At 38.3% G+C, this 13,686-nt stretch overlaps 1 protein-coding gene across 1 annotated transcript in view; it reads right to left on the reverse strand.

Moving 5' to 3' along the window:
* ZMYM6 (zinc finger, MYM-type 6) overlaps nt 1-12,500 on the reverse strand; it is a 63,478-nt gene extending 50,978 nt beyond the window's left edge. The window contains exon 1 of the mRNA XM_006886430.1: nt 12,408-12,500. Coding sequence (XP_006886492.1) covers nt 12,408-12,500 — 93 coding nt within the window. The remainder of the gene's footprint in view (nt 1-12,407) is intronic.
* Between the last annotated feature and the right edge of the window lie 1,186 nt (nt 12,501-13,686).

The raw sequence follows: 13,686 nt of genomic DNA on the forward strand, positions 1-13,686 counted from the left end.
CAGAGGCTGTGCGGTTGGCGCAGGATAGAGCAGGGTTTAGGGCTGTTGTGCATAGGGTCGCTATGAGTCGCAAACGACTCGACGGCACATAACAACAACATGCATACAAAAATGTTAGCTTTTATGATTATTTTCATAATTATTCTATTTAATAACTATCGGTAGGTACCAAAAGCATTCATGAAATCCAAAGACGGTTTGCATTGGGAAAGTCTGCTGTGAGGTACCTCTCCAAAGTGCTAAAGGGCAATGATGTCAGTCTAGAGGCTAAGGTCTGATCCAGGCCATGGTCTTTAAAATTACTTGCTATGCACCAGAGAGTTGGACAATGACTAAGGATGACAGAAAATCCATGCCTTTAGGGAGCTCTCGTGGCCTAGTGGCAAGAAGCTGAACTGCAATCCCTGAGATATGCGGTTCAAATCCACCAGAAGCTCTGCTGGAGAAGGAAGGACAATCTCTTTCTGTACCAGTCAGATCCAATTTGACGGTACACACATAAATAATAATAAAATAAAAATTTAAAAAATTCCATGCCTTTGAGTTGTACTGGTAGAGAAGAGTCTTAACATACCACCGACACCCAAGAGAAGAAACAGGTCTGTCTTGGAGGGGGTGAAACCAAGTTTCCCCTTGGAACAAGGATTTTGAAGCTCCACCTCACATACTCTAGGCATATTGCCAGGAGGTACCAACCCTTGGAGAAGGACATCATGCCTGGAACAGTGGCGAGACAGAGCAGATGAGGAAGATCCTGGATAAGATGGACTGATTCAGTAACTGGAGTAATAGTGGTAATAGGGGTGTCAGAGTCAATGAGACTGGCTGAGGATAGGGCAGAATTCAGAGCTAGTAAATAGGGTGACTATGAGTTGCAGGCGATTCAATGGCACATAACAACAACAACATGTGTAGATGAGTGAAATTCAAGTTCATCTAACCCAAAATGGGCAGTCTTAAACATAACGCTATATTGACGTTCTAGTGGTGTTTTAGAGAATAGTATTGCTAGATCAAATTGTCTATTTGGTTGCTAAAATCCACCAGCCACTCCAAGGGAGAAAGGTGGGAAATCTCTTTCCATGTGATTTGATTTACAGCCTCTGAAAACCCACTGAAAAGTCACCCAGAGTCTGTCTGAAGCAATGACTCTCTGGCTCTCTGACTCTATTTTTAAATAAATAAGAATTCTTGAGTGGCTCCAGGGGCTAAGTACTGGCATGGCAGACCATGTAGCTCATTGTTATATTTACTATGTCTATCAGTCAGTAGCCATAAAGGTCTGTCTTTTACTGGACCCTTTCTATTTTCCCAGCATGCTGTCTTTTTCCTAGGACTAGTACCTCCTGAAAACATGCCACAGGACATGAGATGAAGCATCATCATTCTTGCCTCTTATAAGAGCACTGCCTATACTTTCTTCAACAAATTTGTTGTTTTGTCAATCTGTGGAATTTTCAGTACTTTTCTCCAACACTCTTTGAATTGATTCAAAGTCATCAAAGAGATTCAGAGTGTATCAAAGACATTAAAAACAAATCAAAAGGCATTAAAAGAGAATTACTCTTTGAATTGATTCAAAGGCATCAATTTTTCTTCAGTCTTCCTTATTCATTTTCCAACTTTCAGATTCACAGGCAGCAACTGAAAATACCAATGCCACTTTAGTCTTTAAACAGTAAGTATCATCTTTATTTAACACTTTAAAGAGGTTCTTAAAACAGATTTACCCAATTCAATATGTCTTTTGATTTCTTGACTGCTGCTACCATGGGTGTTAAATGAGAATCCAAGTAAAATGAAATCTGTGACAATGTCAATCTTTTCTCCAGCTATCACAGGGAACTGCCAACTACTAAAGCTACATATGAAATTGACATTTCTACCAATTTCAGTCCGAAAATGATCAAACACGGAATTGAGGCACAATAATAAAAATGGCAAAGTTAAAAGTACTTCCTTCAAATTACCAAAAAGAATACTTAAGATTCAACAAAAAATTATTACTTTACTATCAAATTCATTTCTAATATTTTTAATATATCTGTGATATTTCTCGGGAGGTTTTTTACTTTATAAAGCAACTGTTTTAAATGTTTATAATTCACAAGCTCCAACCCACTTATTTTCTACATACACCATATTTCGCTTTCACTCAGTAGGAAACAAAGAGACCTAGTGAAGCTACATGGTCTGCCATGTCAGCACTTAGCCACTGGAGCCACTCAGGAATTCTTATTTATTATAGAGTTAGAGAGCCAGAGAATTGATGCCTTTGAGTTGTGGTGCTTGAGAAGAGTCTTGAACACACCATGGACTGCCAAGAAACAAACAGGTCTGTTTGGAGAGAGTGAAACCAAATTTCTCCTCAGTGGTTAGGATTCTGAAGCTCCATCTCATATACTTTAGGCAATCTTACCATATGAACATACTACTCTGGACAACCCTCTGGAGGGTAATTAGGAGTTAGAATCAATTCAATGGTAAATAAAAAAACAACTAAGAACTCTGTCAATACCTTGATTACTCCTCCCAGGTCAGGTGCTGACTGAGGCATAGATCATCAATCACTCACGTGCAAGTTCAAACTAAATCTGAAGAAAATCAAAACCAAAGGACAACCTAAGTTATCCCTCCACAATTTAAAAACCATCTCAAGAATAGGTCTGAGGCACAGAACACTAATGATCAAAGATCAGATGAGGTGTAGGATGAAATCAAGGATATCATGAAGGAAGAAAGCAAAAGGTCATTGCAAAGATGGAGGAGAAGAAAAAACCTAAATGGATGTCAGAAGAGACTCTGAAAATTGCACTAGAACATTGAGAAGTGAACACAAAGGAAAAAAATGGTGACACAAAAGAGCAGAACAGAAGATTTCAAACAGCAGCACAAGAAAACAAAACAAAGTATGGGAGCGAAATCTGCAAAGAGCTGGAGTTAGAAAATAAAAAGGGAAGAACTTGCTTAGCATTTCTCAAGTTGAAAGAACAAAAAACAAATTAAAGCCTCAAGTTGCAAAACTGAGAATGCAATGGGCAAAATTCTGAACAATCAAACGCATCAAAAAAAGATGGAGGAATACACAGGCACTGTGCCATAAAAAACTGATTGACACAGAATGTCAGGAGGTAGCATGATGATCAGAAACCAGTGGTGATGAAGGAAGACATTCAAGCTGCACTGAAAGCACTGGCAAAAAGTAAGGCCCTAAGAACTGATAGGCTATCAAACAAACAGTATTCCAACAAACAGATGCAGCCCTAACCGTGCTCATCAGTCTATATCAAGAAATTTGGAAGCCAGTTATATAGTCAAGTGACTGGAAGAGATCTATATATGTTCCCATTCCCAAAAAAAGGTGATCCAAGTGAACTGATAAATTATTAAACAGTATCATTTATATGACATGCAAGCAAAATACTGAAATCATGCAAAAACAGCTGGAAAAGTACATCAACAGAGAACTGTCAAAAATTCAAGCTGGATTTAGAAGAGGTCATGACAATTGGGATATCAATGCTAAAATCTTGAAAGCAGAGAATACCAGAAGGATGTCTATATATGTTTTCTTGACTATACAAAGGCATTTGACTGTGTGGATCATAACAAATTATGGCTGACATTGAAAAGAAAGGGATTCCCAGAACACATCATTGTTTTCATGTGAAACCTTTCTCTAGACCAAGAAGCTGTTGTTTGAACAGAACAAAGGAAGTCTGCATGGTTTAAAATGAGGAAAAGTGTGCATCAGGGCTGGATCTTTTCTCCATATCTATTCAATCTGTATGCCAAACAAATCACTCAAGAGACTAGACTTTAAGAAGAAGTGTGGCAACAGGATCAGAAGAAGATTCATCAACTATCTGAGTTATGCAGATGACACAGCCTTGCTTGCCAAAAGAAGACTTTACTTGCTTGCTGTCTAAGATCAAAAAGAAGATCAAAGCCTTCAATAGAGATTACATCTCAGCATTAAGAAGACAAAAATCTTCCTCACCACTAGGCCAACAGACAACATCATGATATTGTTGTTGTTATGTGCCGTCGAGTCACCTCTGACTCAGCAACCCTATGTACAACAGCCCTAAACCCTGCTCTATCCTGTGCCAATCTTACTGTCTCTGACATACCACCCCCCCATTACTCTAGTCACTGAGTCAATCCATCTCATCAAGGGTCTTCCTCTCTTGCACTGTCCCTACATCTTCCCAAGCATGATGTCCCTGGCTAAGGGCAGGTCTCACCTTGCAACATGTCCAAAGTATGTCAGACAAAGCTTCAGAATCCTTCCCGCCATGGAGCAGCTTTGTTTAACCCTCTTTAGGACAAACCTATGTGTTCTCCTAGCAGTCCGTGGTACATTCAATACTCTTCTCTAGCACCACAGCTCAAAGGTATCAATTCTCCTACTACTATACTTATTGTCCAGCTTTCTGATGCATAGCAAGTAATTGCAAAGACCATGGCCTGCATCTGGTGCACCTTAGTCTCCAGACTGACATTATTGTTCTTCAGTACTTTGGAAAGGTCTCTGTCAGTAAATTTTCCCAAAGCAATTCACCTTTTAATTTCCTGGCTGCTGATACACTGAGAAAAAAAATTTAAAACGTCAGTGATTTCATCATGCTTGCATCCACAATCAACACAGTTGGCACCAGAAGTCAAGAACTCAAAAGAGAGAAAAAAGAAAAAAAAGAACTCAAAAGATATACTGCACTGGGTAAATCTGCTGAAAAGAACTTCTCTAAGGTGTTAAGGAGAAATGATGTCAGTGTAAAGACTAAGGTGCATCTGATTTAAGCCATGGTCTTTTCAATTACTTGCTATGCATCTGAAAGTTGGACAAAGACTAAAGATGACAGAAGAATGGAGGCTTTTGTGTTATATTGTTGGAAAAGAGTACTGAATATCTTATGGATTTCCATGAGAAGAGAAAAATATGTCTTGGAGACAGTACAGCCAGGGTGCCTCTTGGAGGCAAGGATAGTGAAGCTTCATCTCTCTTATTTTAGGCATGTTGTTAGGAAGGGCTGGTCCTTAAAGGAGGTATTATGCTTGAAAAGGTGGAGGGTCAGTGAAGGAAAGGAAGACTCTCAACAAGATGGACTGACACAGTGACTATAACCATGGGCTCCAGTATACCAGAGATGATGAGGATGGTGCAGGATAGGGCAAGGGTCAGAGTCTCTGTACATTGGGCTGCTATGAGTTGTAGTTCACTTGATGGCACCTAACAACAACATACCTACAATCTATCAGTAAATTGCTTATCTTAGAGAAAAAGGCAACCTTCTTCATTACCAAGTCTCCTCCAAATCATAACATTTGTGATTATTAGTATGTTTGAGTACATTATTGAAGTTTTAGTGTCAGTGCGTCTCACCAAGGTTTTCCTCATTTTTGCTGAACCTCTATCTCACTAAATATATTATTTTTTTACAATTGGTCTTTCCTGAGGACATATGCAAAATAAATAAGCAGATGTCTGACTATTCTTGATTCATTTGATTACCCTGTTTTCAGACTTAACAAGTTTGTTTTTCTGCCAAACCACAGTATATCCTTTATCATCATCATCTGGATGCACCAATTTTCTTCTGTCCAGCTTTTACATTTACATGAGGCAACAGAAAAGACCCTGGCTTGGGTACTGTAATCATCAAAGTAATATGTTTGCTTTGAAAAACTTTTAGAAGGTCTTCTGCAGTGGATTTACCCAATATTACCATTTAAGAGCCTGAGTTGAAGTGGCTGAAGTATTTTCCTGCTAACAAAAACAATGGCAGTCTGAACCTACCGGGAAGTCTGAATCTACTGTTTCAGAGAAAGATGTTGCTGTCTGCTTCCATAAAGAATTAAAGCCTTGGAAATCCAATGAGGCCGTTCTAATCTGCCTGACAGAATCACTAAGAGTCAGAACTGGCCCAGTGGCAGTGGGTTTGGGGCTTTTTTTAATACATCAGTTGATTTCCTGACTGCTCTGTTCAGACATTGATTATAGATGCAAGTACAATAACTGATAATTTCCATTTTTTTCACCATATATCATGATGTTATTTATTAGTCTAATCATAAAGATTTTTTTAGCCACAGTTATTCATTTTTACTTTGGATGCCTTTTTCTCTCCCTTCTTTCAACAATCCAAGCTATTTTTCTGTTTCATCCCCATCTCTCCAACTCCTTATGGGTTCCTTATCAACTTAGAGCAAACTTGTTCCATTAAGAGCTACTGTTCTCTGTCTTCACAACCAAACTCAGAGAAAAAGTACTCTGTTCTTGCTCTACATCTTCATTTTTCATTTCATCCTAAGCCCAATACTCATAAGAAAATCAATCATCTAACAATTGCCTAATTCACTCAATACTTATAGATTTTTATCTAACTTGGCCTCCTGCTTGAATCTAATACTGCCAGTAATCCCACTGACTTTTGATTCTGTTACTTCAATTCATACCTAGTTTTACTGCACTCACTTTATTGTATTGTGAAGATATTATATTTGTCATGAACGGAAAGTCAATAGCAACCCTGCATCAAGCAAATCTACTGACTCTATTTTCCAAGAGCATGTATAAGTGTCTGTCACATTTTGGTAATTTCCATAATACTTCAAACTTTTCATAATGTTATTGTACACCTAACAGACTACAGCATAGTTAGGGTAGACATAACTTATATATCCGCTGGGAAACAAAAAAAATTCATGTGATTACCTCAATTGTGATATTCCTTTTATCATGTTATTCTGGTACTGATCTGCATATAAATAAACCTGCATGTTATACTTCTTCTGAAAATAATGGAACTAGCATAGCTTAGCATTTTGGTTAAAGATCTGGACTCTTGAATCAGACTGGGTTTAAATACTGGCTGAACCATTTACCATTTTTTAGACCCTTAACAAATTACTGTCTGTCTCAGTTTCTTCATCTGTGCTGTGGGACTAGTAACAGTATTCACCTCTTAGGACTGTGTCCTAAGCATCAGAGAAATATATGAAAAATTTTCACAAAATGTTTACTTAACAAGTATTATTAACAAGTAAGCAGAACTGAAATTCACTGAAAATAATGAAAGCTCAACTTCCCAGAGCATACGCTCAGTGTATAAAAGTATTAAATATTTTTAATCTCTTGTCTATTATTTTCCATTAAAGGGAGCTCTGGAGGCCTGGTGATAAGGAGTTATGCTGCCAACCCAAAGGTACTCAGTTCAAATCCACCAGCTGCTCTGTGAGAGAAAGATGGGCAGTCTCCTTCCATGTGAGTTATAACCTCTGAAAAGCCACTGCAGGGTCAGCTATAAGCCTATTCTGACTCACGGGTAAATAACAACAATTTTCCATTATTAGAGCTCTTGTGGCCTAGTGATTAAGAATTGGCTGCTAAAAAAAAAGGTCAGCAGTTAGAATAACCTATCGTGACTCTATGAGAGAAGTAGTCTTTCTGCAAATATGACAACCTTAGAAATCCTATATCCTACGGGACAATTCTATAAGGTTTGTTATGAGTCAGTGTCAGTGCAATGGCAATGGGCTTTTATTTTCCAATATTCAAAAGAAACTTATCAATGAAGCTTGGAAAACAGTACAATTTTTCACTTGGCTATTCTATGATATGATCTATTATATGATTATTAAAAATCACAGCCTATTAACCTCAAAGCATTAATATAAACCAGAGATCTCACTAGGTCTCTACCTAATTACATTTACTACAGAGATTTTCATTATCTCAATTTTTTTATTTGGAAAAAGCCTGAAAAAGCATGGATTTTTTTTAAATTTTATTCTTTTTGTGTATATACCATCAAATCGGATCTGACTGGTACAGGAGGAGACTGACTGTCCCTCCCTCCTTCTCCAGCACAGCATTTTGTGGATTCAAATTGCGCACCTCTGGGATTGCAGTGCAGCTTCTTGCCACTAGGCCACAGAGCTCCCTAAGAGCATGGATTTAAAAGGTAGGAATTATGAGTGATGGTACTGAACAATGACACAAAGCTTTGTATGTTACACTAAAATTTTAATGCCATCACAAAGGCGATAAAATCTTTAAAGGGCCTAATAAAATCAGATCTATAAAGAATATAACTATTTATCACTGTACAGCTGTCTAATGGGGTATATGACTGAAGGGCCTAATAAAATTAGATCTATAAAGAATATAACTACATCACTGTACAGTTGTCTAATGGGGTATATGACTGAAGAAAGGCATACTAATAGGGAATTGTCCTAAAAGTTCTGATGAAAATAATGAAATAGGGATAAAAAGAAATAGATGGATTTTTTTTTAAAAGTTGAAAGGTATAATGCACAAAAGTTGGAATACTATGGCAGAATAATAATAAATTATCATTTGGAGAGAAAAGTAACTTATATGCCACTATTTCCCAGCAGGCATGAAGGTATGAGGCATTCCAATTCTGAAATGATGCTATCTTGAGGTGAGGCCAAAAATAGGTATTTTACTTATGCAATAAAGTTAATAAAACAAAAGAACTGTTCAAGAAGCAGAAAATTCATTTCTTCCCAAAACAACCAGAATGCTTTCTTACAAAAGAAATTTCCCAAACAAAAGTAACTTGGCTATATAAATAAAAACTGAAATATTTATATTGCTTTAACAAGAAAAAAACAAATTTCCCAAACAACATGGTTTCTCTATATTGACTTTTGTGCTGTCCAATCGAATTTCCTGAATGTGGCCAGAATGATTTGTTCATCTGTAACAGATAGGCTTATCCATAATAGATAAATAAACCTCTTTAGCTTATTCTCCCACTTAAAATCCTACAACGGTTTCCCAGCACTTTTAAGGAAAACACCCAAACACATAACAAGACCCACAAGACCCTATCAATCTAACCACAAAGTACACCGAATTATTTTGGAAGCAGGATGATATAGGTGCTGGAATCTGACTACCTGAGTTTCAATCCAATCTCTTATTTACTAGCTTTAACTTGGAGTAGGGAGCTCTGGTAGCTTCTTGTTGTGGTTTAGTGTTTCCTGCAGAGTATCTGGTAGATTAGAATTGCATGCCTTCAGGATGGCAGAGTAGCCCCTTACAACTAGGCCACCAGAACTCCCTTCTGGTGAAATATGGGCAATCTCTTGTATGATTTACTTCCCCTGGAAACACGCTGGAGGGCGAGCTATGGGTTAATTCCACTTTGACAGTACACAACAACAACAATATGAGGTAAAGAGCTTAACCACCTCATGTTTTGCTTTCCTCATCTGTAAAATGAGGGTTAATAGTATGATTATGAGAATAGTGTTTGACACATTATAAAATCCAACTGGCCATCAAGTCAATCCTGACTTACAGGGACCCTGTAAGGAAAGTAAAACTGCCCTGCTCCAGGGTTTCCAAGATTTTGAATCTTTAAAGAGGTTAAAATGTCTGGCTCTTCGGTTGTTAATCATTGCGCTACCAGGGACCTGGTAAATTAGTCAAACTCAATGCCAAGGTGGAAATAACTCAAAAGTGACTCAACAAGTAGAGATTTCCAAGGCTATAAATCACACAGGAGGTGACTGTCCATCTTTTATCCATCAGAGAGGCTTCATCAGCAGGAAAACTCCTTCTGAACTACTACAGAATATATAAGATCAAACTCAAGCCAATGCCATCAAGTTGATTCTGACTCATCGCAATCTTACAAGACAGAGCAGATCTGCCTCACTGGCTTAAAAGTCATAATCTTTTTTTTCCTTTTAAATTTATTTTTCTTTATTAGTTTTAATGAAAGTTTACAGAGACTTAGGGTTTCTAGTCCTTCATTGTTGCACTTTTCTCCCTATCTACCTCTCCCCTCCAATTCGCTCTTCTCTTTGAAAAGTAAAATTCTTTCATTGTTATACAATCCCTCCCTCCAAGTCCACTCCACTATGCAGCCTTCATTCTGGACTCCTGTCATACCAATAATACCTAGTCATATATCCCTTTTAAAGAGTTCTCTCCCTCATCTGTTTCAATGCAGTATACATTATTTATCCCCTCTTTCTCAGTCTTCCCTCAACCCCAATGTCAGTCCCATTTTACAACAGGGGCACTATGCAGTATTTGTCCTTTTGTGACTGAGATATTTCATTCAGCATAATGTCCTCCAGGGTCACCCATCTTGAATAATATTCCATGAGTTCCTTGTTTTTCAATGCAGCATAGTATTCCATTGTGTAAATATAGCAGAGCTTCTCCATTTCATTTATCCATTTGTTTGTTGATGGGCACTTGGATTGTTTCTAACTCTTTGCTATTGTGAACAAAGCCACAATAAACAGGGGTGTGCATATATCTGCTTGTGTGGCAGTTATGGATTGTTTAGGGTATATTCCCAGTAGTGGAGTTGCTGGGTCAAATGGTATTTCTATTTGCAACTTTCTGAGAAAGAACCATACAGCCTTCCACAGTGGTTGCACCATTTCACACTCCCACAAACAGTGAATAAGAGTTCCAGTTTCTCTGCAATTTCGCCAGCATTTGCTGTTTGCTGTTCTGTTAAATTTTGCTACTCTTACTGGGGTCAGATAATATCTCATGGTTGTTTTGATTTGTATTTCTCTTAGAGCTAGAGATTTTGGACATTTCTTCATGTGTTTGTTGGCCATCTGAATGTCTTCTTTGTCAAGCGTCTTCATATCCTGTGCCTACTTTTCAATTGTGTTGTCTTTTAAAGTCATAATCTTTAAGGAAGCAAACTGCTATACTTTTTCCTAAAAAGTGACTGGTAGGTTCAAAGCCCTTACCTTTCAATGAGCAGCCAAGGGCTTAACCATTGTGTCACAGGGCTCCTGTAAGCACTACTCCAAAAACAAACCCACCACCACTGAGTCAATCAAAACTCATGATGACCCTCCTTCAGGTTTCCAAGTCTATAAATCTTTATCAGAATAGACTACTTCATCTTTATTCCATAAGGACATGAATTGACAAGGAGACTATAACAGTGGCTTGAATATGACAGAGATTGTAAGGATGATGCAGGACAATGAAAGGTTTTGATCTAATGTTCACACTGTTGTTAAGTGCCATCGAGTCAAGTGTGACTCACAGTGACCCTATGAACACCAGATCTGAGCCTGGTCCTATCTTGTACCATCCTCATCATTTCTGACACTCAAGTCCACTGCTGCAGTCATCATGTCAATCTATCTCTTTGAGGGTCTTCCTCCCTTTCCCTAACCTTCCAAGCATGATGTTCTTTTCCAGGGAACAGCTTTCCTGAAATCATATTTAAAATATGTGAGATGAAGCTTTGCTATTCTTGCCTCCCAAGAAGCACTCTAGTTGCACTTTCTTCAAGTTTTATCAATTTGTTTTTTGAAAGTTCATGGGATATTCAGTACTCTTCTCCAAACTTACAACTAAAAGGCATCAATTCTAATCCTATTATCCTTACTCACTGTCCAGCTCTCAGATGCATAGCAGGTTAATTAGAAAGACTAAACTGAATGAACCTTTGCACCTTAGTCTTTAGACTGACACCATTGCCCTTCAGGACTTTGGAGAGGTTACTATTGTTCATAGAATAGCTATAAATCAGAGTCAACTAAATAGCACCTAACAACATAACATGCATGATACATAAACTCACTGACACCAAGCCAGAACCAATTCATAATTCATCCTCCATTGGATTTAAATCTCCTTCAGTAGTTGTAAATTTCATGGGAGGAGACTACCCATCTTTTTGCCAAGGAGATATTATTGGATCTGATCCTCCAGAAAGGTGTAGCTTTTGGGTTAACAACACACCAACCTATATAGACTAAGCTACCAGAGCACCCTAACACAGAGATGTATTGGCACAATGACAAAAGGCTCCTTGGAAAAAAAAAAGACACCATGCTTAGAAAGGCGGAGGGTCAGCAAAAAAGAGGAAGTGCCTCAATAAGATGGATTGACATCGTGACTGCAACAATTGGCTAGAGTATGTAGGAGATGATGTGGATAGGGCTCGGTTCAGATACAGTGTTTGTAGAGTTGCTGTGAGTTTTAAGCAGCTCAATGGCACTTAACAACATTTTGATAAATATATAATCTAGCTTCCCTAGATAACCTAGAAGCTCTAGGTGCAAAGACACTGATTTGAGTTTGATCACTCCTGGCACAGAGCAGACCACATATACTTACAAAGTAAAAGGAAACTATCAGATACAAGAGAATTTTTTAAATGCTAAATATGGGAGGTGGAGTTTAAAGACCTAATACCTTCTTTTTTGCTGAAAGAAATAAACAGTTGCCAAGAACTTTTTTCAAGGAGTAGAGTCAAACAATCAATTTCTTAATCTAATGAGGAAAAACCAGTTGGGTTGTTTTAATTTACTGCCTAAGTAAAACTTTCAGATCACTTTTCAGTTAAAAAAAAAAAAAGTCATGATCAGAGGCTTACTTGAGCATTGTCAGGTTCTTCTTTAATTTTGTCCAGAAGTTCCTGTTGTGGTGCCACTGCTTTGTCACTTTCACCATCAAATGGTTCCTTCATCTTAATTTTTGGTATAAAGGAATTCCCCTGAAACTAATGTATTTCGTCTTGGTAATAAATAGCTGGGTTTCTGAAACACAATATAAAAGACTGATATTCAAGTTTATTCCCTTCACCAGTCACTAAAATTTCTGCGTGGTCTAACCATTAAAAAAAAACAACTCTTTTAGGGCCTTGTCTAATTCCATTCTGTTTTCTTCCTGCTGCCTTTATCTATGAAAACTGCCGCCAGCAACAGCTCCATATCTCCAGTATCTTTAAAGACAAACACTCAAATTTTATGTCAAAGATTATTGAACTAGCAAATACAAGACATAAAAGGAAGGTCCCAAGGAATGTAACCAAAAATTGTTTGACTTCGTGAAATTTAGTACTTTAAGTGCCATCTCAGATTTTCTCTAAATGGTGCATACTTTCTCACCCCCACCTCTAAGTCAGCTTTTACCCAAGACTGCCAGAACGGTTCCATTCTTGACCTGAAGAAATCCAGATGCTGTAATAACTTCACAGCAAGTACACAGTTAAGCAAGTAGGCCACCTGAACCTGTCCGAGTTTCCATACAGGCCAATGTCCATTCCCTGACTAAGCCTAAGCCCTGCTTCAAAACTGTCTTCCTATGAGCCACACTCTCTTCTCCTAAAAGGCGTTTCCAAAGACTGGCGTGGTGGTCGTCTTCAACTCTGCACAAATGGAGGCAGTAATCTATTGCACAGTAACGAACAACAACAATAAGAGTAAAAAGTACTAATTTAGTGTATTCAATGGATGGAAAATTCAAGCCACCCAAAAGCTATTTCTGTTCAAATAGTCAATAAGTCATGAAAACCTGAAACTTGTTAAAAAGCCTGTTTAGAAAAAGATTAGAACTTGAAAGCATTTGTCACAACTCTATACTCGCTCATCCCTCCCCTGTGTATCGCCAAAATTCTCGTTTCCACCAATCATTTCCATGGGCGTCACAAAGTATTAAAGCTGCAACACTGTATCTGAGGAAGAAAACACTACCCCAAACGACTGTCAACATTTCCCTGCTGCGAAATCTGCACCCCACCAGTGCCCAAACCGGCCAGGCACCAGCCCCGCCCAGAGCCGATCAGTCACGTGGTCATGCGCGCCCTCCCCCTCACCACTTCCCACCGCCCCCTGCGGCTTTCCTCACCTTCCCTGCTCCTGAGAAGGACACCA

The sequence above is a fragment of the Elephantulus edwardii genome, unplaced genomic scaffold, assembly GCF_000299155.1.
Source record: "Elephantulus edwardii isolate Elephantulus edwardi_28Jun2011 unplaced genomic scaffold, EleEdw1.0 scaffold00049, whole genome shotgun sequence".
Taxonomy (NCBI): Eukaryota; Metazoa; Chordata; class Mammalia; order Macroscelidea; family Macroscelididae; genus Elephantulus; species Elephantulus edwardii.